Here is a 25,314-nt window from a genome sequence, read left to right as displayed (position 1 = left end):
TGCTGATTCCATTCAAGACACTACAAAGATTGGAAAAGAGGTTGTTAAAATGATCAAAGAGCTGCAGTAGCAGCTCTCTTTGGGTTTTGTTCTCTGGTTTTGTGTTCCAGCTTTTGGTCCTTTTTGCTGGATACGGTTAATGGTTTTTGTTTCTAGTCCTGTTTTCTGGTTTTTGTCTGGTCTTTAAATTAGGTTCCAGGTCCTTGTAAAACGTGGTTTCTTTTATTGGATATTTTATGTGGTTTTAGGTTCTTGTAAAACCTGATTTTGATACTGTTTCTCAGTAGGTTTCAGGTCCTTGTAAAACCTGGTGGTCGTTAATGCTTTATCTTTTTTGCTTTTGTTAAAGGGTTTCGGGGTCCCTTCAAAACTTGTTTTTACCGTAATCTAAAAACAAGATTCAAGAATCAAGAATGGAACATTCAAAAATCAAATGCAAAGCCGAAATTAAATAGTAAAAATAAATTCTATAACTTGAATTTCTAAAACAAAAAAATAGTAAAATAAAAAAACCCTACCTTGAGCTTGATGAATCACTTGTGAAATCAAATCTTCTCGCTCCTCTTGTTCTTGCAGTCCCTTGCAAAATTACTCACTAAGCTCTAATAAACTTCTCCAACATCTTTTTCTCACTTTGCTTCTTGTTGCTCCAAAACAATGAAATGGAAATTTGAAATGAAAATGAGATGTATTGGCCTTATTAAACCTTGAACGAGATCTCATAGGACCCACACCTAATTAGGGTTCCCATGAAAAAAAATAATACCAAAAACTTAATTTTTATTTGTCTTTTTCACATTGGCACCGGACACACCCCGCGCACACCCTCGCACTTAGGAAGCACCCACCTCCCCGCATCCCCTTTGGTTGCGCTGACTAGTGCAACAGCGATTTGGTGGCAGTGGCGGAGCGTGGGTGTGCGATGTACCCACACCTGGGATGTACGCACACCCAATGTGGCGTGGTTTTACCTTGGGTGTGCTCACTCGGGTAACACTGCAAAATTACAAGTAGACCAAGGCATTCTTTTCCACTAGTAGCCATTCGTGAGAATTGCTCAAGCTCCATGTAACAAAAAAATAGATTTTTGATTCACATCTTACAATTATTGCTTACAAAGTTTTGTATCTTATTTTTAATTGCTTGGTGGGAAGATTGGGTTGGAAACTCCCCAAGTCTTTAAAAATTAACCCTTTGCATTTTGTCTCAACCTTGTAACACTTTTGGATGTGAATGCGATTGGGGTTTGTTTTTGGCCATCCATATGAATAAATGTAACAAGTTGTCACAACGCCCCAATGACTATTTTCATTCAATTCAAGTGGAGGACACAACCACTTAAGATCCTATAATACTTTGATGAGATTGGTGGGTTCATACTTACAATATGAGGGTACCAGCATGTTTATATAAGGTCAGATTGCTGATTTTGAGAGGCAAGCAAGGGCGGTGTAGTAGGAGTTGACATTCAATTAGATGGCATTTTTTAAAATGATGCTGAACTTGAGGGGAAAGAGCCACTGCCATATAGTCTTAGGGTGGATCGACAGCCTTGCAGTACTAGAGTAGAGCTGCAACCAACCTACAGTTAGGCCCCAAATTTTCACAAGAATTGAGGAGAGGAAATTGAAAACTTTATAACTTGCATGGTCATGTGATTTTTTACAACAATTACTGTAAAACATATCATATTTTATTAGATGGTGGTTTTATTTGCACTATGATGTGATTTTGTTCTTCTTTCGTATTTAAATATTATAGAAAACGCTTTGCGCTAACAGATACATTTTGAAACTATACATAATTTATGTTTTCTATGGATTTTTCTTTAATAAAATTGCCAAGTCACCAAGTCAGTGAAATTTGGATCTACTGAGTCTTGCTGAGTTTGAGTTTTTGAACAATGCTAACTATCAACTGAAAGGGGGATGAAGAAACAAGGAAAGTTATAAGCACATGGTGTCACTTACAGCTTAAGGATGTCATGAAAGGTGAGGGGAAGGCACTCTCCCACAAATGGAATAAAGAATTTTTCATGAATGTTAGGGTCAAGGATCCTTAACAGAAGGCAGCTGCTTATTGGCCGGACACACAGTCTCCTTCTGCACTCTCCTTCTAGACGGTGGGCTAGAGGAAGGAGCAGCAGTTGTTTTGATGGGAAGATATTTCAAAATAATAAATATTGAAATGGTATGCTATACACCAACATTGACTAGATTGCATGTCTGATTAAAGCTTCAAGGAGATTATTCTTATAAAGAGCTATTGGGCTGCAATTAAGGGCTTTCAAAAGATATGGTGTAATTACAGGGGAGAATTAATAAAACTGTAGCTCATGATATAATCATCAAGGATTGGTTAGGGAAGCTCTCCTAGAATGAATTCAGTTGATTCTTTGATAATTGTTCTCTGTAGGATATTAGACAAATTACGGAAGGTTTATTTGGGACACCAGCTGCAAAGGCTTATTGACTATTGAAAAAAGGATAGGCAGATTCTTAGGTTCTCTTGGCTGGTTGGAACAAAAATGGTGGATGAACCTTTTACTTTTAAAGCTCATGTCTCTGTTCATTCTCCTATCAGCTTAGCTGTCAAGTCAATTTCAAGTCCTCTCCAGCTCCATTAAATTTGAGCTGATGTGACTTAAGACAAGTCAGTTGCACAGTTTATTGAGGGCCGATGGTACAATTATTTTAGATTGTTTGGGTCTAAATGGTACAAGTTCACTTGTGATTGAGCATATAGAACAGTTGCTCTAAATAATCAATCAAGATCTTTGAAGAAAATGGGTAAGATTGCCAGAGGAGGTTAATGAGATTTCGAAATGCATGGTTTTTCAGATTAGCTGTTGGATGAGTAAAAGATCTATAAGAGGAAATGTTAAAGTCTATTAGAGACTTTTGGAGATTAAATTCACGGATAAATTGGTTTTAAACTTTTTTCCTACATTACTGGGTTCGGACCCTGGAGCTTGGGTCTGGATCCGGATTCGTCTGGGTTTGGATTTGATATTGGTTCCGGGCAAGGTCCTGATTGGGACTGTGGGTCTGCCCGCATGGACCTAGGCGGACCCATAGTCCCAATCAGGGACCCTACCTGGACCCACTGCAGGCCCGGGCAAATCCGGGCGGACCTGTGGCCTGTGGGGCCATAAAAGTGTTTCAAATAACATTAAAATATCATTTAAAAAATATTTTCAATTTATGATTTTCTTTACAATATTAACATAGATTAATGAGCAAGTATTTAATGTAATGATCAACATTGATATATTCATACTATGAAATGACTTCATAAGGTAGTTTTACAACTATGCATGTTTCTCTTTTTTTTTTGTGCGTGCGCACACACACACAAACACAAACACACACGCAGAGAGAGACACACACACACACACACACACAAATACACACAGATATATATACACACACACGAACCCACCCATGAACCCAAATGGGATTTTTTTTTGCCCGGGAATTTTTTTTTGGTCTGAACCCATGAACCTGAACCTCGAACCCGAATCATTCCTCGAACCCAAATTGGCAACTTAGATTTTTTCTCCTTAGATAAAAGACAAGAGAAGAGGATTGCAAGAGGGTTCTATGTGACTAATCCAAAAATATCAGAAGAGAGGTCATCAAATTCTTCATGAAGGTTTTGACTGGAGAATTCAAAACTCCAATTCAGCATTTCAGGAGCAATTTCTCAATCACATCCTTCAACTCATAGTGTAAGCAACAGGCATCAGGCTTCAATGAATTGATAGGTCACTCTTGCTGAATGTTTGTCCTTGACCAAGCACACAAGTCAACTAGAAGCTTCCAAAGTTGTGGCCAGAGAGAATAATTATTTCAATAGAAAATTAAGGAAGTGGTTAAAATCCCCTCACCACCTCAACAGAGATGAGAGATGGAGTTGAATCTACTGTTCGGAGTTTCACCCGAGGACACATTTCCGACGTAGTTTGACCCATCTTGGAAACTGGGATGTCTGTGAAACACAAAAGCTTTCGCAAACTCATCCCCGAGCTGTTCCATAAAATTAATTTAAGTAATGTTTGAGTTTTGGTAATTTGTTTTACTTCCATTCTCTTGTGAACTCTCAATTTAAATTACTTGAAAAACCTTATATGTTAAGATTCTATAAGGTATATAAGCATGCTTTATCCATGTTTCCATATGAATATTTATATTTTCCCTATTTTTTATGTAGCCGTCCCCACTGCCATCCCCTGTTCCATGAAAAAAATCTGTAAACCTGTTTCCCCGTCCCTCCGTTTCGGAAACTCAGGCTAACTTAGACTCTTGGTGGTTGATCACAAACCCTCTTACTCAGCAGTAGTACCATATTTGATTCTAGTCAATGTTATTTCAGGTTCTTTCCCTCCTATGAATGTACCACCCTTCCCCCCCTTCCCTGCTGCTCTTATTTTCATCTTCAATCATGTACCAGAGGCCAAAGCCAAGATGAATTAATTAATTCTTATCACGTGTTTGGTTAATTATTATTATTATTTATTCAGCTTGAGTAGAGTTAAACCCAAGACCTCTCAGATAAGAGGCTCACAATTTACCGTTGTGTTGTAGGCTCTTGCCTTCAATCATGTACCTCTTACACTCTAAATTTTATTTCATTTCCTCTCTTCGCCATTTCTTCCTCTGAACATCTATTAAAGTTACCTCGCTGAATTTTTATAACCACTTTCTTATATAAAACCCTCTGTTTCTTACTCTACCTCCCCTCCAACTTCTCACCTCCTGACCCTCTTCATATCCCATGTGCTTTGAACTCAACCCATCTTCACCCTCAACCTCACATAGTTGTCTTCTTGCTCTAATCCATTCTTGGTTTAATCTATTTAAACCTCCAAGAAATTTCTTTTAATTGCTCAATTCCCACTCCTCTTCCAGTCTCCACATTTAAAACTCTCTTATAATGCAAATCACACTGTTGTAATTACTGGACATATATCTATACTAATCTTGAAGAAATTTTATTTTATGTAGTTGATTATTTTAGATCAGTCTTTTCCTACACCCTCTTATTTTGTGTTGGTATCCATGTCCATACCCTTTTACCGTGTTTCAGTTTCGTTGTGATCCCTGGCATCTAATGTTTTACTGGGCCAACATGTTATCTTTCAGTCATTTGTCTCACTATCCTGATGAGGGATCAGAGTGTGATTTTAAACATTGTTGACAGGTGTTAAAACATGCACAGTTTTCTTTAGAAGCTTTTTCAATATTATATTTGATGAGAACTTTCAGTGTTTTATTTGATTCACTCGTATTTGGTAATGATTCTATGTTTCATGTTTACACTTTCAAATTCAGTGTTTTGATTTTTTATGTTACACTGCTGCAAACCCGAGTTTTAGGGCCTTCCAAACCCATGTGTACCATATCTGCAACATGCACATAACTGCAATCTAGGTTTTAGGTTTTTTATATGAAATGCATGCTTTTAAATAAGGAAAAAAAAATTGGGGACTGTTGACCATAATCATTTATTTAGATCATTGTTTTCTTCTTAAAGCTGGCTCGATTTGTCTTGGATGGTTAAGAGATGTTAGATTGAAAAGAGCCTAAATGAGATTGATTGTGATATTATTAGCCTTGGTAGTAACCTAGGACTATGCTTTAGTTAGAAGATTTGTTGACAGTCACTTGTGGTAAAATTTCTCGTGAATTGCTCCTGTAGGTGTTTCAAACAGAAATTTGAATGTTGATGATAATTTCTATGTACCTATTACAAAAGGTGAATTTGCGGTGATGCGGTCAGCCTTTAATGTATTCTCTAAATCCTGTTAGACCCACAGTTTTTGCCATTGATTGTAATGACTGGTAGATATTTAAAATGTGAGTTGATTATATTTTGCAGTTTATCTTGCCTCATCTCATGGGCTGGCATGCAATTGTGAGCTCTCCAAAGCCCGAGCAGTCTGCAGTTAATGTCTGGCAGTATCCAGAGCAAGGTAGGTAATTTGATATTCCATCTTCTGAAAAATAATGCAGAGGATTAGATTAATTTATCCTGATTGTCTGGATTGTTTGCCCAGATCCACCATTTTGATGCCTATGTTATGAACCGTTCATTGTAAGGTGATAAATAGCTAACAAACAAGAATTCATCGGTTGAGCAAAAAAGGTACCATTCTACGGAGCTTATGTTTTTTGAATTCTTTATACCGTTATCACATCGACAAAAGAATGGGTTCGGAGATTAATATCACCTGGAGCACAGCAAAGTTTGATTTAAACCTATCCAACTTTGGGGAAACGACTTTTTTCCCGCTGGGAAATTTATGCTGAGATTTTGGACTCAGGCATTCACATCGTCTTACACAATTTTGTAGATTTTTTGTGTTGGGCTTGTAATGATTTAAGAGTTCAAATAGGCTATCGGTCTCTCTTTTGATAAAGCATATCCCCATCACCAATCATAATGTGCAATATATTTAGGGGAAACAAAGTTATCAAAATCAGAGGTATTTGTGATGGAGGACATTATTAGCTTCCAAGTTTCAGTAAAATTGTGACTAGCCTACTTATAATTTTAAAAATCTTATGTAAATTATACTGATGGATATCTTAAAAATGAAATTATCGTGCGCAGTTTTATCTATTGCAGTCATTGCTCTTTTTCTTAACAAACAAAATAAAAAGTTTGCCTTTCAAATAATTAGCAAAATAATAAAAATAAATTTTTATTTTAAAAACAATGCTTCTGCACTATTTTTTTTTGTTTAAATGCTTTTAAACCTTATACGAAAAGAATTGTTATATGGGGAAACAAAGTTATCAAAATCAAAGGCATTTGTGATGGAGATAATTATTAGCTTCCAAGTTTGAGTAAAATGTTGATGAGTGTTGCACTTATAATGATTCTCACCCTTTTGGTTCACCTTTGAGTTTTTTTCATCCTCGAGTTGAAGTTGAACTTTGAACCTTCATTTTATCGTAAGTTCAAGTTCAGGTTCAAGTTGTCTATCTGAAAGTCGAAAACCTTTTGTCAACACTTGGTTGGTGGTTCAACAACTTAAGAAGTTGAAGTTGAACCTTGAACCTTGAACCTTCGGGTTTCAAGTTGAAGTTCAACATTGTGATTTTGCTAATTGGTTGTAGCTTGATACTTTGACTGATTTGCATAGCAGATACTAGCTTTAATTCAGTTAGTAATAAATCTCAATGTTTCTTACATTTGCAATTTGACTATGATACAATGTTGATTTTCTAGATCATTGCAAATGTATTTGCACTGCCATGATAATTGGTATGTGTTTTCCAAATAGTAGTGGTCTCTTACTTATATTGAGAATAAATCATGAAGAGACATGTCCCTTCTTGGGACATGTCTATTCATTAATCAGATAATTAATATAATAATAATTTTTTTGCATCGAATAAATCATGAAGAGACATGTCCCTTCTTGGGACATGTCTATTCATTAATCAGATAATTAATATAATAATAATTTTTTTGCATCGATAATAATATTTATCTTATTAAAATAATAGTTTTTACATCATAACAAAACAGGTTCTCAAGGTTAGCCTTCCATTCACACACTTTTAAAAACATCACCTATCTAAGCTTTCTAAAGCTTTATACATATATTCCAAGTAAATCCATAATTTCAATTACACTATTTCCCTATTTCATCTTTGCTTTACAAAAAACAAAAACTTTCCGCCAGTTGTCCATCTATTCTTTCTCCATTTCCGCCATTTGCAACTCACGAATCTCCTCTTCCAAGAGGCTTCTTTGCATTTTTCACCAAATTTTTGCTTCTCCTACATTTTAGAAAACAAAAAATTGTCACCATGTCTCTTCTAGTTCTTCAACTCCCAAAAACTACACAAAAAGGGACAACCCCATAGCTGAGTTGCAGGATTTATTGTTTATTGCTTTCCTGTTATCCGTTTCCTTGTTGTCATTTATGGGCTAGTGAAAACCAAAAACACACAGACAAAATTTAGCACTTCTAATTGCAACCTTATCCCATCACTCCTCCACCCTTATTGGAAATTTGACATGCACCACCCTCTGTCTCCTCCTACCCCCTGCACTTCTCCGTTGCTTTGAATGGGCAATGAGAAAATCCAAAACCTTCCTTCCCTTCTTTTCATTAAATTTACCAATTTCCTCCCCCAGCGTGGCCCAAGCCACTTTGATCTTGGCTTTATAGGCGTCTTTGTCAACCCCTGTTGGCCACCAAAGAAACCCAAACTTCCCAAGTTTCTTGCCCTCTATATTTTCATAGCATTCACTATAGTCAAACCCCTTCCCTGGCCTTGCCCATTCTAGCAAGGAGTCAATTCCTACGATCAAGTCTGTCAAAAACAACCTCTTCATTACCCACTCAACCTCTTCCACGAGACAAGCCAACTCCAAGCCCCACGCCATTACTATCGCCACTATATCAACATTGATTTTCCAATGGTGAGAAAAGTTTTGAAACAATTCCCCCACCATCTCCTTCACAACATCTAAGACACCTTGCGATGGGCAGTTTAGCAACAATTTCAACCTTATATTATGCACTGGGCCAAAAAAGGCTTTGTGCTGCCTATTCGTTTTAAAGGTAAAGGTAGCTTCCATTCTTCTTGTCTATTCAATCGCTTTTAGCTCTGTTTTATTTGCTATTCAAAATGTTAAGAAGTCCTTTATAACACCACTATTTAAAGCCTGTCATTAGTTTCCTTTCTTGTAATACATCCCATCACCACTCAAAAAAATTATGCTTTTTCTTTTTCCCTATTTGCACGCACTCTCATGATGAATTCATTAGTTACAGATCTCCCAAATATGTTCATCTTGCTTTAGTAACAATCCTCTATGACGTCAGTCACCTTACATTCACACCTTTCCTCAAAACACAAACTTATAAAAGCTTTAATCATTTTCACCAAAACCATCCCAACGGCTACATAGTTCGAAAACTGACATTCCATCCTCCACTAAACCTACTGCCCATTTTGAAAGGGTGTCCACTTCTCTATTAGCTTCTCTATATACACGACAAATTTGAAAATCCTCCAAAGCATTTAACTCTTCATTTATACACACCAACAAATTTCCAAGTGCCATGCAGAAATCGAGTCGTTTCTTACAGCTTGCACTAGAACCATCAAATCACCTTCTAAAATCACTTTACCTCCTACTTCTTTCACACATTTGATTGCCAAAAGTGCAGCCTGAAACTCTGCTTCATTGTTTGTTCCATCTGGTAATCTTAAAGCTCCAAAGGCCGAAGTCTTCCCTAAATGATTCCTAATGTGCATCCTACACCTGATTTTTCGGTGTTTTCCTTCAATGCCCCATCAAAATTAACTTTTATCCGACCTTCTACTGGAGCTTCCCACTTTGCACCTTCCCTCTTTTTTGCCTTAGAGGGAGACTTCTCCTTCGCTCTTGCTACCCCAATTTTTATCTTATGCCACTTTTTCTAAATTGCTTTGTCATAACTCATAAACACACATTTTGAGATATTTTTCCTAAACATTGTAGCATTTACAACTTCTTCAATTGAATGATTTGTTATTTTCAATAGCTGGTCAATTGTCATTGTCAATTCTTGAAAAATCCTCATATTCCTTTCCTTCCACACTTCCCACATGACAATTGAGGGGCTTACCCGCCATATACATTCAAACAAGTTTATACTTCTCATTCTTGGCCACACAATAAAGAAAGCTTTAAGGAGGGACTCCAAGGTCCGAACCACCCCAATTTTCCTTGAAAAATACTCCAACATTTCACTGCAAATTCATAATTCAACCGCAAATAATCAACACTTCCTCCTTTCCACACATCACACATTTTGTAGGACACTGGAAGCTGAATTTCCTTTCTTCTATCCCCTGTTAGGATTTTGCTTTATATTGCTAGCCATGAGAAAGTTCCCTCTTTTGGGAGTATTTCTTTACTCCAACATAAATCCCTAGCTTCAAAACACACTTCTTCATTATTGTCAATAATTTCATAACCAAGTTTTATTGAAAATTTATTAGATGTTGCCGCACACCAACTTATCCTATCTTCTCTATTAATAATGTACACCTTTCTTCTAGTGAAAATCTCCCTTAGAGATTGTTGCTGTCCTTTAGAGAGACTATCAACTCTCCAATCTTTCCACTCCCACCTTTTACCTAGGATTCCCTCACTTTTCACAACATAGTGTCTAACTTTCTTACCCCATAAATCACAATGTTTCTATTTTAGCTCTCTATCCACTCCCTCTTCATCTAAAGATTTATTACCATTCCAAGAGTCCTCCCAAAACTTTGCATGGTTACCATGCCCTATGATCCATGAAATATGGTCTGTTATTACATGCTTGCATGATAGAATAATGTTCCAGATTGCTGAACCTATAATCGGATTTTTAATTGTTAAAATCCTTATGTTCTCATTACAGTCTAAATATTTGGCCTTTAGGATCCTAATCTACATTTGATCTCCATCATTTGCCATTTTCCAAACCAACTTAGCCCCTAGGGCAATGTTCATAGTGTTTCAATTTGTAATCCCAACCCCTCCAAACCTTTTTGGTCTTCAAATTTTCTCCCACTTAAGCAAAGACCATTTTTTCTCCTCCCTCGAACCACTCCAAAAGAATTTCCTCATATGCTTTTCTACTATATTAATCATCTTCTTCGAGATTTTTAACACATCATTGAGAAAATAGGCATCGTTGAGATGATTGATTTTAGCATCAAAATTCTTCCTACAGAAGACAACCATTTCCCCTTCCAACCCTCCATTTTCCTAAAGCATTTTTCGGCTAGATCCTTCCACACTTCACTTCTATTTCACCCTTGAAATAAAGGGATCCCCAAATACCTACTTGGCAAACATCCCTATTTAATATTCATAATTCTTCCAATTGCTATTCTTTTATTAAGATGGGTGTTGAAAAAGAAAATTTCGGACTTTGCCTAATTTATCCTTTCTCCTGAAACTTTCCCATAGATTTCTAAAGTCTTTTTCACCAGTCTTGCTTCCTGCTTTGAAGCTTCACTAGTTAAAAAAGTGTCATCTACAAATTGCAGATGTGCAATTGGGTCCACTCCCCTAGCCACTTTAACCCCTTTCCGTTAACCTCTCATTCTTTTTTCTCTAATCAACCTCCCCAAAACTTCTGCCAGAATTATAAAGAGGACAGGGGATAAAGGGTCCCCTTGCCTAATCCCTTTTTCTAATTCAAAGAAACCTTGAGGACTTCCATTTACCAAAACAGAGAATCTTATAGAGTTTAGGCAACCCTTCACCCACCCTATCCATTCCTCATTAAAACCAATTTTTTTTAGAACTTTGAATAAAAAATTTCTATTTACCTCATCATAGGCTTGCCTATTATCCAGTTTCACCATCATTTGTTGAGTTTATTTGTTCTTATTGAGTGGATCATCTCATGAGCAATAATCACTCCTTCCAAAATAGATCTCCCTAGAGAAAATCCACTTTGTTCCTCTGATATGACATCATTAAGAACCATCTTTAGCCTATTGGAAATCACCTTCGAAATGATTTTATATAAGAAGTTGCACAAAGAAATTGGTTTGAAATCTTCAAAGGTTCTGCACTCTTTTTTTTTGGGAACTAATGCAATGAAAGTATTATTTAAATCTTTTAGAACAAACCCCCCAATCCTGGACTCTTCAACCATCCCCCAAATTTCCTCTATACAATCCCATAGCAGTCTTAAAAAACTACTTGTAAAGCCATCCGACCTTGGATTCTTGTCCGTTCCTAAACCCCATAAAGCCTTTTTAACCTCCTCTCTTGAGACTTCAACATTTAACATTAAATTCTGCCTTTCTGTAACACACCTTGGAATGCACTCCAAAAACCTCCTCTGCTAAAGCCTTCCCCCCATCCTCCAAACTTCCTCTTCCTTTGAAAAAGTCTACCACTTATTTCTTAATCATCTTTGGATCACTTATCACAACCCCTTCCACATTCTTGATAGAGAAAATCTTATTATGAGCTCTTCTGATTTTTACCAAATTATGGAAAAACTTTGTATTCCTATCCCCTTCCTTCAACCAAGATTCTTTGGATAGTCTCCAAAACACTTCTTCTCTCAGAAGGATTTCTTCATATTCTTTTTTCAACCTCTTTTCTTCTTGGAAATCCTCCTCCTTTATCCCCTGTTGAATTATTCCTTCATTCAAAGTTTTAAGAGCTTCTTTCAATTCATCTTTTCTCTTAAAAATATTTTGGAAAGACTCTCTATTCTAGACCTTCAACTTACCCTTTATATGCTGTAACTTCTTGAAAATTTTGAAAGCCTTATTTCCTTCCCATTCAGGGGCCTCAATCCACCATCTCCTTAAACCCATCCGCCCTTAGCCACATAGTTTCAAATTTGAAAGGACAATGATTAGGAGCACATTCTTCTTGAATTCTCAGGCTAATAGTGAAGTGGTCTGAACCATAGATAGGCATAATTTCAGTCTCAACGGACCAGTTCAATCCCGTCCAGTCCCCCCCTAGAAGGAACTTGTCAAGTTTTTCAGTAATGTTAACAAAACCTGGCCTCTTGTTGTTCCAAGTAAATTCCCCTTGTTTAAAGGGTATATTAATGAGACCATTTTCCATTACAAAGGTTGAGAAATCCTCTTGTTTGGTCATTCTCCACCTCTTTCCACCTTTTTTTTCCCTCCGGGTAGAGGATAGCATTTAAACCCTCCCCTTAAAATCATAATTTCATCTTGTAGAATTTCTAAAATATCTGCTGAAGTATTCCACAATTCTCTTTTCTTCCTACTTTCAACTGGGCCATATACATTAAGAATATTAAATTCACATCCTAATTGTTTGAGGAAACCCTCATCCATTGCCAATTCTTACCCATCTACATTACATTACTAGCCATTGTATTCCGATTCCATAACACACAAATCTTTCTCAAAGCTCCCTCTGTTGCCAGCCACTCACTATTCCATCTACCAAACTTCTGCTTCACACCATCCAATCCTTCCAACTTTATCTTTGTTTCTTGCACTAAAACCACATCCGATTTTGCTTGATCAAGACTCCTTCTGATCAAGTGCATTTTGTCAGGGGCATTACATCCTTTGACGTTCCATGAAAGGATCTTCATCCTTTCCCAAAGGGGTTCTTCCCCCTTCCCATTTTCAATTTACTCTGGCCCTTACACTTCTTGCAATTTGGATCAATGCATTTATTGTTCTTCTTCCCCTTTTATGGCTCTCCCTAACATGGGCTTTATGATGTTTACTTTCTATTTTTTCAATGGTTCTTTTTTCTCTGAGGGCCATAGTCTCCTCCACCCCAAATTTTTTTTTCTCCCCCTTTAACCTCCCTATCAGAATCTTCCTCATTCAAGCTTTCTTCTGAACTTGACTCCCATAAGCCTCCTTTCAAGTTTCTAATTAGAGAGATTTTAATGTCCTTAAAAATCTCTCCCATCCCTCTTTCTCTTTCTCCTTCTCCTTCCACACTTGTCATATACCCTTCATCTTCCTCCCCATCCCTATGTGTTTCCTCCGGCCTTTCAGACATCTCTACCTCCCTAATCCCGTCTTCTTGGGGCATTTGACGTCCTTTGAGGTCCTTACAACCCCTCTATTTACCCCCTTCTTGCTAATTGCACCAACCTCCATCGCTGGCCTTTGCCATTGTTCAACCCTCATTTCATCACTTTCATGTATAACCCTCCTCTGCTGAGCCTCACCCCCAACCTTTTCTTGTTGTAGTGCCTTTTGTGAGACACTACACAATCCCTCAACAAGGTCCTTCTCTTGTGCCATTTCCACACTTTCAAAAAGCCAACTCCCCTTTTCTTGACATTTATTTGTTCTAGTTTTTAACATCATTGCATTTTCTACCTCCGCATTATCCCTTTTTAAGAGCTTTTCAACCGCTCCTTTCTCCTCTTCCCTTATCCTGGCCATCTCTATCACCTTTTGGAGTAACCTTTCGATGTCCTTCTTTGTTACAACTTTCTGAATCATGTTCCTCACATAGACAGAACTCACACACCATCAACACTTCCTCCAAAGACACTAGTTGCCTCCAAACTACCCCTTGAATGAAGATCTCCACCATTTCAGGAATTAGGTGGCAGTCATTCCACATTATGCATATTCTTAGGAACATTTGAAGAGTTTCTCTATCCACCATTTCAACCCCCTTAATAAATCTTCCTAGCTTATTTCCAATAGCTTTATAACAATGTTCCTGCCAATATTGTTGAGGTAGATTTCTTAGCCCCACCCATAGAGGTAGTTCCTTTATTATTTCCTTTGTAGGATCAAAGTTTGAGACTCATTTTTTCATATAAAACCTAAACCCATCCAAAAAAATGGCCCACTATTCAAAATCCAATCTCTATCTTGAGCCATTTCCATCGTTATCATACAAAATCCATTTTTTAAAGTTTTAAAATTTTTCACCTTTCACCACTTCTCATCACACAACATTTTAATCACCTAGTGCTGGCCATGGTCTTCCCCATTTCAAGAAAAAAGTGTTACCCTCCAATAGATCCTTCTTCTCCTTCATAGGTCCACTATCAAGCACCACCCTTTCAATTGTACCTCTTGTCATTTGCTGTTCATCTATCAAAAGCTTCTCTTGGTTTTCCACAATCTGTGGTTTTCTCAGTCTTTTGGCTATATTTTCAAAAATCACTTTCCCTCCAAGATTTACTGATGTGAATCTTTACATTGGGTGACTTCTCAAGCCACTTAAACTCTATCTTGCTCTTTCATTTTTCCATTTATCACCATTGTGTTGTCCCACTTTTTTCCACAGAAAGCTTCCTTGATAGTTTCTGCTCCCATCTAGCCATTTGTAACGCCCTGCCAAGGGATCCAAAAGAAGTAACCTAAAGTTTTACTAAGTTTGTTAGCTTTTTTTTTGGGAACAAGAAGAATAACATACACATCAAACACATAGTAGCAGAAGCAATAACATACATTCAACTAAAAACATACATAATAGGTTACATTTCTTAAGGATCTCAAGATGTTGAATCACATATAAATTTAATTAATACTAAGTCCATCAAATACCACATTCATATGAAAGAATAATTATAAAGTCCAATGTGCATTTAAATAATATACATTTGTTCCAAATGCTTCTTGGCAAATGAAATTTGAAATGCTCAATCATCCATTGTACATGTCATAGGGTATGAAAGGCTAAAAGAATATACATATGTAGAAATAGAAATACATCATCCTCGGATCCATGGTACAAAGTACAATAAAATAAATGAAACCATCCACCATACATGATATATCCATCCATCATAAAAGATATAAACATCCGTCATAAGGTATAACCATCCATCAAAATGATACATAGATAGAATGAAAGTAAATGCAGACAAGGAAGCTCCAACTATGGTGACTACAGACGGATCTCAATGGTAAGAGTGAAAAAACACTACCACCCGACTGCGTGAAACTTAAATGGCCCACTTCCACCGCACTGAGGAGATAGTCTCTAGTCCCAAACAAGATATCAAACCAAATATCAAAATACTCTCTAAGTCCAAGAAATCCTAAAAGCATTCTAACTCAAGGGTTCCTAGATAGATCGACATCTATACCCAAAGGAACACAAGACACATAGGAAACCTACTATGTAAGCAAGCAAGTGTCATCGCACGAATCATGCTAGAGTTACCTTGGGAATCTCTCAGGACTTCGGCCCCCTAGTGATCCCTATGCGGCCACTAGTATCCTCTCGTACTGACAAGGCATACTATGGATGCAAGGTCGAAATCAAACATTCTCTTTACTCCCATCCTAGTCTGTACTAGCACTCGAGGCATGGGCTAAAACATACAAAGACTTGTATTAGGTTCATTTTACTCTCATTTAGTGTAATGTTTTCACTTATTAAACAACTTATAATGGGTTACTTTGGCAGCCACTTAGGGCCCCGACCCCCATTGCAAGCCACTTCCCAACATTACATATAGATAACCTACCCTAAGCTCATGAAATCACAAATCAAAGAATCATAGTAAATCACCTCAGTCCTATTCAAGTGACTGGAAAGCATCAAAGATAGATCACAATACCCATCGGTTCTCAACGAGCAACCCAAAAGTATCCCAATACTACTGATCAATGACTCAAAAATGGTTAAGTCAGATATCTCATAGCATAAATCTCGCCATCCCACAAAGGCACTGAAAATAGTAATCAGCAATATGAACACACTCAACATAGAGCATATCAACACATACTATGGTTAAGTAAAAGTAATCAAGATCGAGTCAGAATGATACCACACTCACAAAATCCTTGAGCTTCTAGTAGACATCCTATAACTGGTCAACAATCTAGTCAACACCAAACCCCGAACACAGACAACTTACAGAAACAAGATGTAAGTTTCATGTTTTGGTTTGTTTTTAAAACACATGGTTGAGTTAAATGTAGGGTTTCAGTTTCCATTTCAGAGTATGTTTTCAAGTAAGAAGATTTCCCGTTTACCCTATAGTTAATCCATGTATTTGTTTGAATAAAATAAGGATTACCCCCATAGTTTTTTGAAATCAATTTCCTAAAATATTCTAAGGGTAAATTATATATTCGTTTAAATGTGCTACGATAAATTCTTATTGCTTTCTGATAAAATAATTGTAATTCTACTAGAATCAAACTTTAAATAATCTTTAACAAATTAAAAAAATCTCCTATCTTACTAACTAATGCTCATAATAATAAAATAAAATTAAATTTTAAATAAACTAATATCTATTAAATAACATTTAATTAATTATTATAAATTTATTTAAAATAATTTAATAACAATTTAAATAACATTAATTAATTATTATAAATTAAAGTTTTAATAAATTTTATTATTAAAATAATATTAAAATAATTTATAATAAGTAATATTTTAAAAAAATCCTTAAATAAATAAATTTTAATAAATTTAAAACTTAAAAAAATAATAATTTTAAACTGCGCTTTAAGCTTGCCGGCTTACATACAGGGCCACAACCTGCACATAGTACCCTGCTGTCGTAGGGCCTGTGGCAACAACAGGTACAAAGTACCCCTTTCGTTGCAGTACCTGTGATGGCAGGTACTTGCTGCAACAACGACAGGGGGGTACAAGGTTATTCCCTCCCCTCCCACTTATATATATTTTAATTTTTTTTTGTTTTAATATATAAAAATAACGTTTCCCATCAAAACATATTTTAAAAAATTAATTTATTTTGTAATAATTTCATAATTAACAAAATTAAATAAAACAATTGTATTTAAAAATATAATTTGTTTAATGAAATCTCAGGATTAATCTGATTGGGAATTTACAACGAACCCACCAAATTATTTATTTGTTTTAAAGAAATTTACCATTTTAATTCAAACCCTTCCTTGATTGATTTTCCCATTTTTAAATCTATTGAAAGAAAGATTACATTGATCAATTAAGAACGTTCCATGTACAAAAGAATTAACAAAAGTACCATAAACTCTTAATATGATATATTCGTCACAAGCATCTACGTGGACATTGATGCTAATCGCTATGCCCCAAAAACTGTAGAGAAAATTCCTCCTCTTAGAACTTTCTCCTTTTTGAAAATTCCTTCTTGAAAATTTGCAGTGATTCGAACCCCCAAATTGTGATAAGGAGTTCTCTCCCTAAAATTGGGGCACTAATTGTGCATTCACCCGAGAGGACTCCTTACTCACAACCCTTAACTCTTTATTAACTTTTATTTATCTTTCTTTTATCTTTTCCATGCACATATATTAATTAATTAAATTACTTTATTTAATTTTCACCTCACTTCTTTTTAGATTAATTTATTAAATTAAATCTCATGCACATATCATGCAATCATGAAACTTTTAATAATTTTTTTTTTCCCACTTCTAAATTTATTTTGAACATTAAATTTGATAACTATTTATTAACTTAAATAGTAATATTATTTAGCATTTATTTAAAAATAAACTCTTAAATATATATTATTATTAAATTAGATAAATATTATCACGTTCCAAATTTATACTTATAATTTTTATCTTCAAATTTAATTCTTTTTATTTAATTAATTTTTAATTTAATTAAATATAATTAAATATTAAAATATCATAATAATTTTCCATTAAATTAATTCATTAATTTAATCTTTTAATTAGACTTAATTAATAGAAAATTCATCAAAGACTCATAAGGTAAAATACGAAAACCCATCATAGAAACACACATACAAAATCAAATTAAAGGGTTATAATCATGAATTAACGTCATCTAAAAGATTCAGAGGGTACACAACTCAGATACTTCTCCTAATTTTCTAGGACAAATGGCTCAAAGGTTTAGGATTTGGACTTAAGAATTTATCTCCCCTATCTTACCTTTGAGATAATGCGATAGGGTACGCTCATCCTGACAATTCAGGGAAGTCAATACCCGGTACCTGCAACCTGAATTAAATCCACGCATATACAAACACAATATTCTAAGCGAAATAGACAATGGCAAGAAGTGGTGCATTGTGTAGATCTCGACTAGCAGGTGACTACGACTCCCTTCCTTAACCACATCAGAAACACCATACATAAAGAAAACAAACATGCACACCATACACATGTAGTATGGGGTAAGTATCTATAAGAAAGCACATATGATAATCCATCTAACTAAACATCATCAATAACTAAAAAACACTATAATAATCATCATGCATACATGAAGTATAGTGTACCAAGTAATCTCATCATATATCAACTGAATCTGAAACAATACCTGATAATCCCAAAATAATGCTACTAATCATCAAACATAAAACTGGCCTAAAAGAGTTAGACAATGATAGCAAAAATGTAAACTAAGGGCAGGCACTACATCTAACCCCTAGAATTAGGCTTACTCCTGGAAGCCTATAAACAAGTAGGGATATAAATCCCATAATCTAGAAGCATCCTCCCATGTAGCTAAAAAGTTGTCAGTAGGGTCCCATTGGACCCTTACCTACTCTATGGTTTGACCCCTGAGGGTCAACTCCTGCTACTCCAAAATGCGAACCGGCTCTAAAGCTAGCTGCTTGTCCTCTACTTGCAACACATTCCAATCAAGAACATGTACCAAATTAGGAATATACTACCTAAGTACTGAAACATGGAAAACATCTTGGATGCAAGCTAGGTTGGGCGATAAAGCAAAACGATAGGCAACTGGACCAATCCTCTCAAGTATCTCGAACGGTCCCACAAAGCAAGGTGCAAGCTTCAAACCCTTTCCATAATGGATTGGACTCGTTCGCGGACAAACTCTCAAGAAAACCTTCTCTCCCACAACAAACTATTTATTTGTCCTATGCGCATCGACATACTTTTTCTATCTATCTTGTGCCGTAGTCAAGTGCTCTTGGATACACACTACCTGTTGCTCCATCTCTTGAAGCATCTTAGGACCCAACAAAATGCGATCCTCAAGGCTATCCCAACTCAAAGGTGTACGACAAGGACGACCATATAAAGACTTGAAAGGTGCCATGCTAATAGAACTATGATATCTGTTGTTGTAAGCGAACTCCACTAGGTAGAGATAGTCCTCCCAATGAGTTTGCCTATCCATCACATACATACTCAACATATGTTCCAAAACCTGATTCACTCTCTCTGTCTTGCCATCTATCTCTAGATGATATGTGAAATTGAAATTCAACTGCGCTCTAAGATCGTGTTGCAGCGATGTCCAAAATGCGGAAGTGAATACAGGATCCCTATCCGAAATGATCTTTCGAGGAATACCATGTAGTCTCACGATGTCACGCATGAAGACATTAGCTATAGAAGTTGTAGTGTAGGAGGACCTTATTGGTGAAAAATGTGCCACCTTAGTCAACTGATCAATGGTGACCATGATAGCATTGTGACGACGAGCAGTCATAGGTGATCCTACTATGAAGTCCATAGAGATGATGTCCCACTTCCATGAAGGAATGAGATTTGGTTGCAAAAGTCCTACTGGATGTTGGTGCTCTGCTTTAACTCTTTGACACTCAAGACACCTAGCCACAAAATCAGCAATGTCGTGCTTCATCCCTGTCTAATAGAATAAATGTCATAAATTGGCATGCATCTTCTTGACACCTGGATGTGCCGAGTAAGGTGCACGATGGGCCTCTGATAGGATCAATGTGCGGAACTCATCTAGTAGCAGCACATAGATCCTTCTTGAATGTCTCAAAAGGCCATTTGACTCTAGAACATAGTTTGAAAACTTACCCTCCAACGGTCTCCCTGAATCTATCTCTTTGCACACCTCCTGATACCAAGAATCGGTAGGGAGTGCTTGAAGTATCTAACTCCTCAAATCGACACTAAGAGTCATACATGATATCACATGTCTCCTGCGACTCAAAGAATCTACCACCATGTTCTCTTTCCCTTGAATATAGTTCACCTTGAAGTCATACTCACATAGAAACTCCATCCAACGCCTCTGCCTAACATTCATATTAGTTTGCGTGATTATGTACTGAAGGTTGCGATGATCGCTATGAAGTTCAAATCTGTGCCCCAACAAGAAATGTCTCCATCTCATCAAGGCATGAACTACCACTGCCTACTCAAGATCATGTGTAGGATAATTCAACTCGTGATCCTTGAGCTTGCATGATTCGTATGTAATCATCCGTCCATTCTACATCAAAACCGCTCCAATCCCTTCAAGGGAAGCATCTCTACACACCATCAAATCACTTGCTGGATCAGGTACTACTAAGATCGGTGCATTGGTCAAAAGCTCCTTGAGCTTCCAAAATGTTTCCTCACATTTCTCTGTCCATAAAAACTTCTTTTCTTTCCTTTGAAGGGAAGTGATAGGATGTGCTATTTTGGAGAAGTTTTAGACAAATCTATGATAATAACCAGCTAGACCCATGAAACTATGAATTTTCAACATAGTAGTGGGTGTAGACCAATCTACTATTGCCTAGATCTTCGCAGGGTCTATAGAGATACACTCACCTGATATGACGCACCCTAAATATTGTATCTCTGATTGAAAGAAATCACACTTTGTCGCCTTGGCATAAAGTTGATTATCTCTCAAGCATTGCAAAACCAAACATAGATGCTCCTCATGCTCTTTCTAAGATCTAGAATGTATCAATATATCATCAAGGAACACAAGTAAAAATTTGTCAAGATACAAATAGAGCACTCCATTCATTAGGCTCATGAAAACAGATGGAGCATTCATCAGCCCAAAAGGTACCACTGTGAACTCCTAGTTCCTATAGCGAGTTTGGAAGGTGGTCTTATGAATGTCAGCTTCCTTGATGCGAAGCTGATGGTATCTTGACTTAAGGTTGATCTTGGAGAACACTGTAGCTCCCTTGATCTAATCAAATAAATTGTCAATCTTTGGTAGAGGATACCTAATCTTTATTATCACCTTGTTCAGCTATCTATAATCAATACAAAGGCACAAAGAACCATCCTTCTTCTTCACAAAGAGCACTGTAGCTCCCCATAGCGATACACTACGTTGGTTACTACCCTTGGTCAAAAGTTCCTCTAGCTATAGGCGCAACTTACTCAATTCTTGAGTGGTCATACGATAAGGAGCTCTAGAGATAGGCTCCACTCTTGGAGTGAGGTCAATGCTGAAATCAATATCTCTCTTCAGGGGCATGCCTAGAATCTCACTTGGAAAAACATTTGCATATTCCTGTAAAATAGGTTGATCTAGAGTCTTACTCGCAGGATCTTCTTCATCTAGCTCATTTATCGTAACAACAAATACCTGACATCCCTTACAAAAGCTCCACTTCAATTGCATAGCATAAATCATTCGTAGAGATATAAGTCTCGATATCCCCACAATCTCCACATCCTTCCCTTGGTCATCCTGACACATAATGGTCTTTTTCCTACAATCTATACTAGCTCTATGAGAGCCAAGCCAATCCATACCTAAGATCACATCATAGGAGCCAAGAGGAATAACTCGAAGATCAGCTGATGTCACAAACCCTCCTATACCAAGCTCACACATATGGACTACAAAATTTGTGGAAACCTTAGCCCCTGAGGCTAGTTCCACTTGCCAACCCCAATCTTTCTTAACCGCTTCCAGCTTACACTTAGCAACTAGTGATGGTGAAATAAAAGAATCTGTGGCACCTGAATCAAATAAGACAAAGAGAGGTGTACCTCGGATAGCTCTTGTAGTCTCAACCACTGTCCCCTGATGGTCTGCCTGATGATGATCTACCGCAACAAATACCCTATGAGCTCTACCTGCATCTTCGATTGTGGACTCAGATGCTGCTGGCCTAGGACCTAAATACTGAGGTGCTTGCTGTGGACAGTGAGCTACAATGTGTCCAACCTACCCACATGTATAACATCCTGTACCTCTACCAGATCCTCTCCCTATAGGTGGTGCATTTGACCGCTGGTGGCTATCCCTACTAGCAAAAGATTGGCTGCTCTATGCAGGTTGAGTGTGCTAATTTTGTTTATTGAGTTGAGCATTGTGATTATTTTTGGAATTAGAACCACCGCCACCACTCTGTGCTTGAGGGTGTGATCCCTTCTGCTGCTATGACTACTGAGGCTATTGTTGATACTGATTTCCCTTAGGAAAAGGATGCTTCCTGTTTCCACTTGAGTTGTGGTTGCCCTTAGATCCTAATGTTGTAGGTGCTCCCACAAAACCCCCATGTCCAAGGTTGACACTCTGCTCTACAAGGATGGCTCAATGTATTGCATCTTTGAGGGTTTTGGGCTCAAACGCCTTAACACCTCCAACTATACGGCTGTTCAAGCCTCTCATGAAATTCTATGCCAACTGTACTGGATTGTCACTAAATCCTGAAAAGGGCATGAGCTCATAGAACTTGCACTTATACTCTACAATAGTCATAGTGTACTATCTCAGGTTATGGAACTCATTTTCTCTATGCTGCTTCCATTCCTCTTGTAGAAATCACTCACTGAAGCTCTCCAAGAATACCTCCCATGTGACACTATTCATGTCTATGCCCAACTTCTTTTCCTCGATAGTGCACCAAGTGGCTCCAAAGTTTTCTAGGTTGGTAATAGCAAACCTTGCTTTGACATTGCTGTCAAAGTTCTGCATAGAAAAAACCTTATCAAGAGTAATAAGCTATTGCTCAGCTACATATCCTGAACCATGCCCATTAAAGGGCTTAACCTTGGTCCTCATAAGGTCCTTCATTTGAGTAGATATAATGGATCTATGATGATCCATTCGAGGGCTCCTAGACCTAGGTCTATGCTCATGTCCTGCCTGATGTGCTCTATCTTGATCATGAATAGGAAGTAGGCAATTAATGATGGTCTGCATCATTTGCCTCAGATCCACCTCCTTAGAGTCAACATGCTGCTCTCTATGGATCTCTTCTTAATGCTCACTGATATGCTCTTCCCTATTCTCTTCCTGAATGGGCCTTCATGGACAGACTCATGTACACTGATAGCTTTGCCTCATCCACGGCCTCTACGACAACCAAGGCTATGGCCTCTAACAAAAGACCTCATCCCAAATACCATCCTACAATAGTATCCAAGATGCAAGATACTAAAAAAACCACAAAGCATACTATTGTAAGAATATATATAAAAGGCACATGGTTTTGAAAGCAAAATAAGTTTCAATTTTTGGTTTTGCCTATGTTTAGGTTTAAGTATAATTTTTAGTTTGAAAGTGTGTTGAAGTATGAAAAATATACAACTAAAAGTTTAAGTTTGTTTCAGTTCAACTAGTTCAAGTTTCAATTTGAAAAGGGATATACATAATAGTTTAAAGTTTTCATTTTTGTTCAATTAGTTAACACTAGTGGTGATTCAATATACCCGGAGCTCCCAATGTAGAAACTCGGGCTCTGATACTAGATGTAACACCCTGCCAAGGGATCCAAAAGAAATAACCTAAAGTTTTACTAGGTTTGGTAGTTTTTTTTTTTTTTTTTAAACAAGAAGAATAACTTACACATCAAACACATAGTAGTAGAAGCAATAAGATACATTCAACTAAAAGCATTTATAACAGGTTACATTTTTTAAGGATCCCAAGACGTTGAATCACATAAAAATTTAATTAATACTAAGTCCATTAGATACCACATCCATATGAAGAAAAAATTAAAAAGTCCAATGTCCATTTAAATAATATACATTTGTTTCGAATGCCTCTTGGAAAATGAAATTCAGAATGCTAAATCATCCACTATACATGTCACAGGGTATGAAAGGCTAAAATAATATACATATGTAGAAATAGAAATACATCATCCTCCTCGGATCCATGGTACAAAGTACAATAAAATAAATGAAACCATCCACTATACATGATATATCCATCCATCATAAAAGATATAAACATCCATCATAAAGTATAACCATCCATCAAAATGATACGTAGATAGAATAAAAGTAAATGCAGACAAGGAAGCTCCAACCATGGTGACTACGGATGGATCTCAATTGTAAGAGTGAAAAAACGCTACCACTCGACCGTGTGGAACCTAAATTGCCCACTCCCACTACGTTGAGGAGATAGTCTCAAGTCCCAAACATGATATCAAATCGAAATCAAAATAGTCTCTAAGTTCAGGAAATCCTAAAAGCATTCTAACTCAAGGGTTCCAAGATAGATTGGCATCTATACCCAGAGGCACACAAGACACATAGGAAACCTACTATGTAAGGGGGGAAGTGTCATCACACGAATCGCACTAAGTTACCCTGTGAATCTCTCAGGACCCCGACCCCCTAGTGATCCCTATGCGGTCACTAGTATCCTCTCGTACTGACAAGGCATACTATAGATGCAAGGTCGCGACCAAACATTCTCTTTGCTCCCATCCTAGTCTGTACTAGCACTCGAGGCATGGGCAAGAATATACAAAGACTCTTATTAGGTTCATTTTACTCTCATTTAGTGTAATGTTTTCACTTATTAAAAAACTTACAATGGGTTACCCTGGCAACCACTTAGGGCCCCGACTCTCATTGCAAGCCACTTTTCGACATTACATATAGATAACCTACCCTAAGCTCATGAAAACACAAATCAAAGAATCATAGTAAATCACTTCAGTCCTATACAAGTGGATGAAAAGCATCAAAGATAGATCAAATACCCATTGGTTCTCAATGAGCAACTGGAAAGTATCCCAATAATACTGATCAACGACTCAAAAATGGTTAAGTTAGATATCTCATAGCATAAATCTTGCCATCCCACAAAGGCACTGAAAAAAATAATCAACAATATAAACACACTCAAAATAGAGCATATGAACACATA

General features: G+C 36.9%; 1 protein-coding gene across 2 annotated transcripts in view; it reads left to right on the top strand.

Moving 5' to 3' along the window:
* Positions 1 to 6,624, top strand: part of LOC149552561 (single-stranded DNA-binding protein WHY1, chloroplastic-like) — a 47,340-nt gene extending 40,716 nt beyond the window's left edge. For both annotated transcript variants that reach the window (XM_089788158.1, XM_089788157.1), the window contains exons 7-9: positions 5,701 to 5,789; positions 5,881 to 5,974; positions 6,059 to 6,624. In XM_089788158.1, the coding sequence (XP_089644284.1) occupies positions 5,701 to 5,789; positions 5,881 to 5,974; positions 6,059 to 6,072 (197 nt within the window). In that variant the 3' untranslated portion in view covers positions 6,073 to 6,624. The remainder of the gene's footprint in view (positions 1 to 5,700; positions 5,790 to 5,880; positions 5,975 to 6,058) is intronic.
* Positions 6,625 to 25,314: the final 18,690 nt, after the last annotated feature.

This window comes from Cupressus sempervirens, chromosome 6 (assembly GCF_028749045.1).
Source record: "Cupressus sempervirens isolate cs-2001-9-10 chromosome 6, ASM2874904v1, whole genome shotgun sequence".
Lineage (NCBI taxonomy): Eukaryota > Viridiplantae > Streptophyta > Pinopsida > Cupressales > Cupressaceae > Cupressus > Cupressus sempervirens.
Note: the sequence above shows the minus strand (reverse complement) of the source record. Positions and strands in the feature narration are given on the sequence as shown.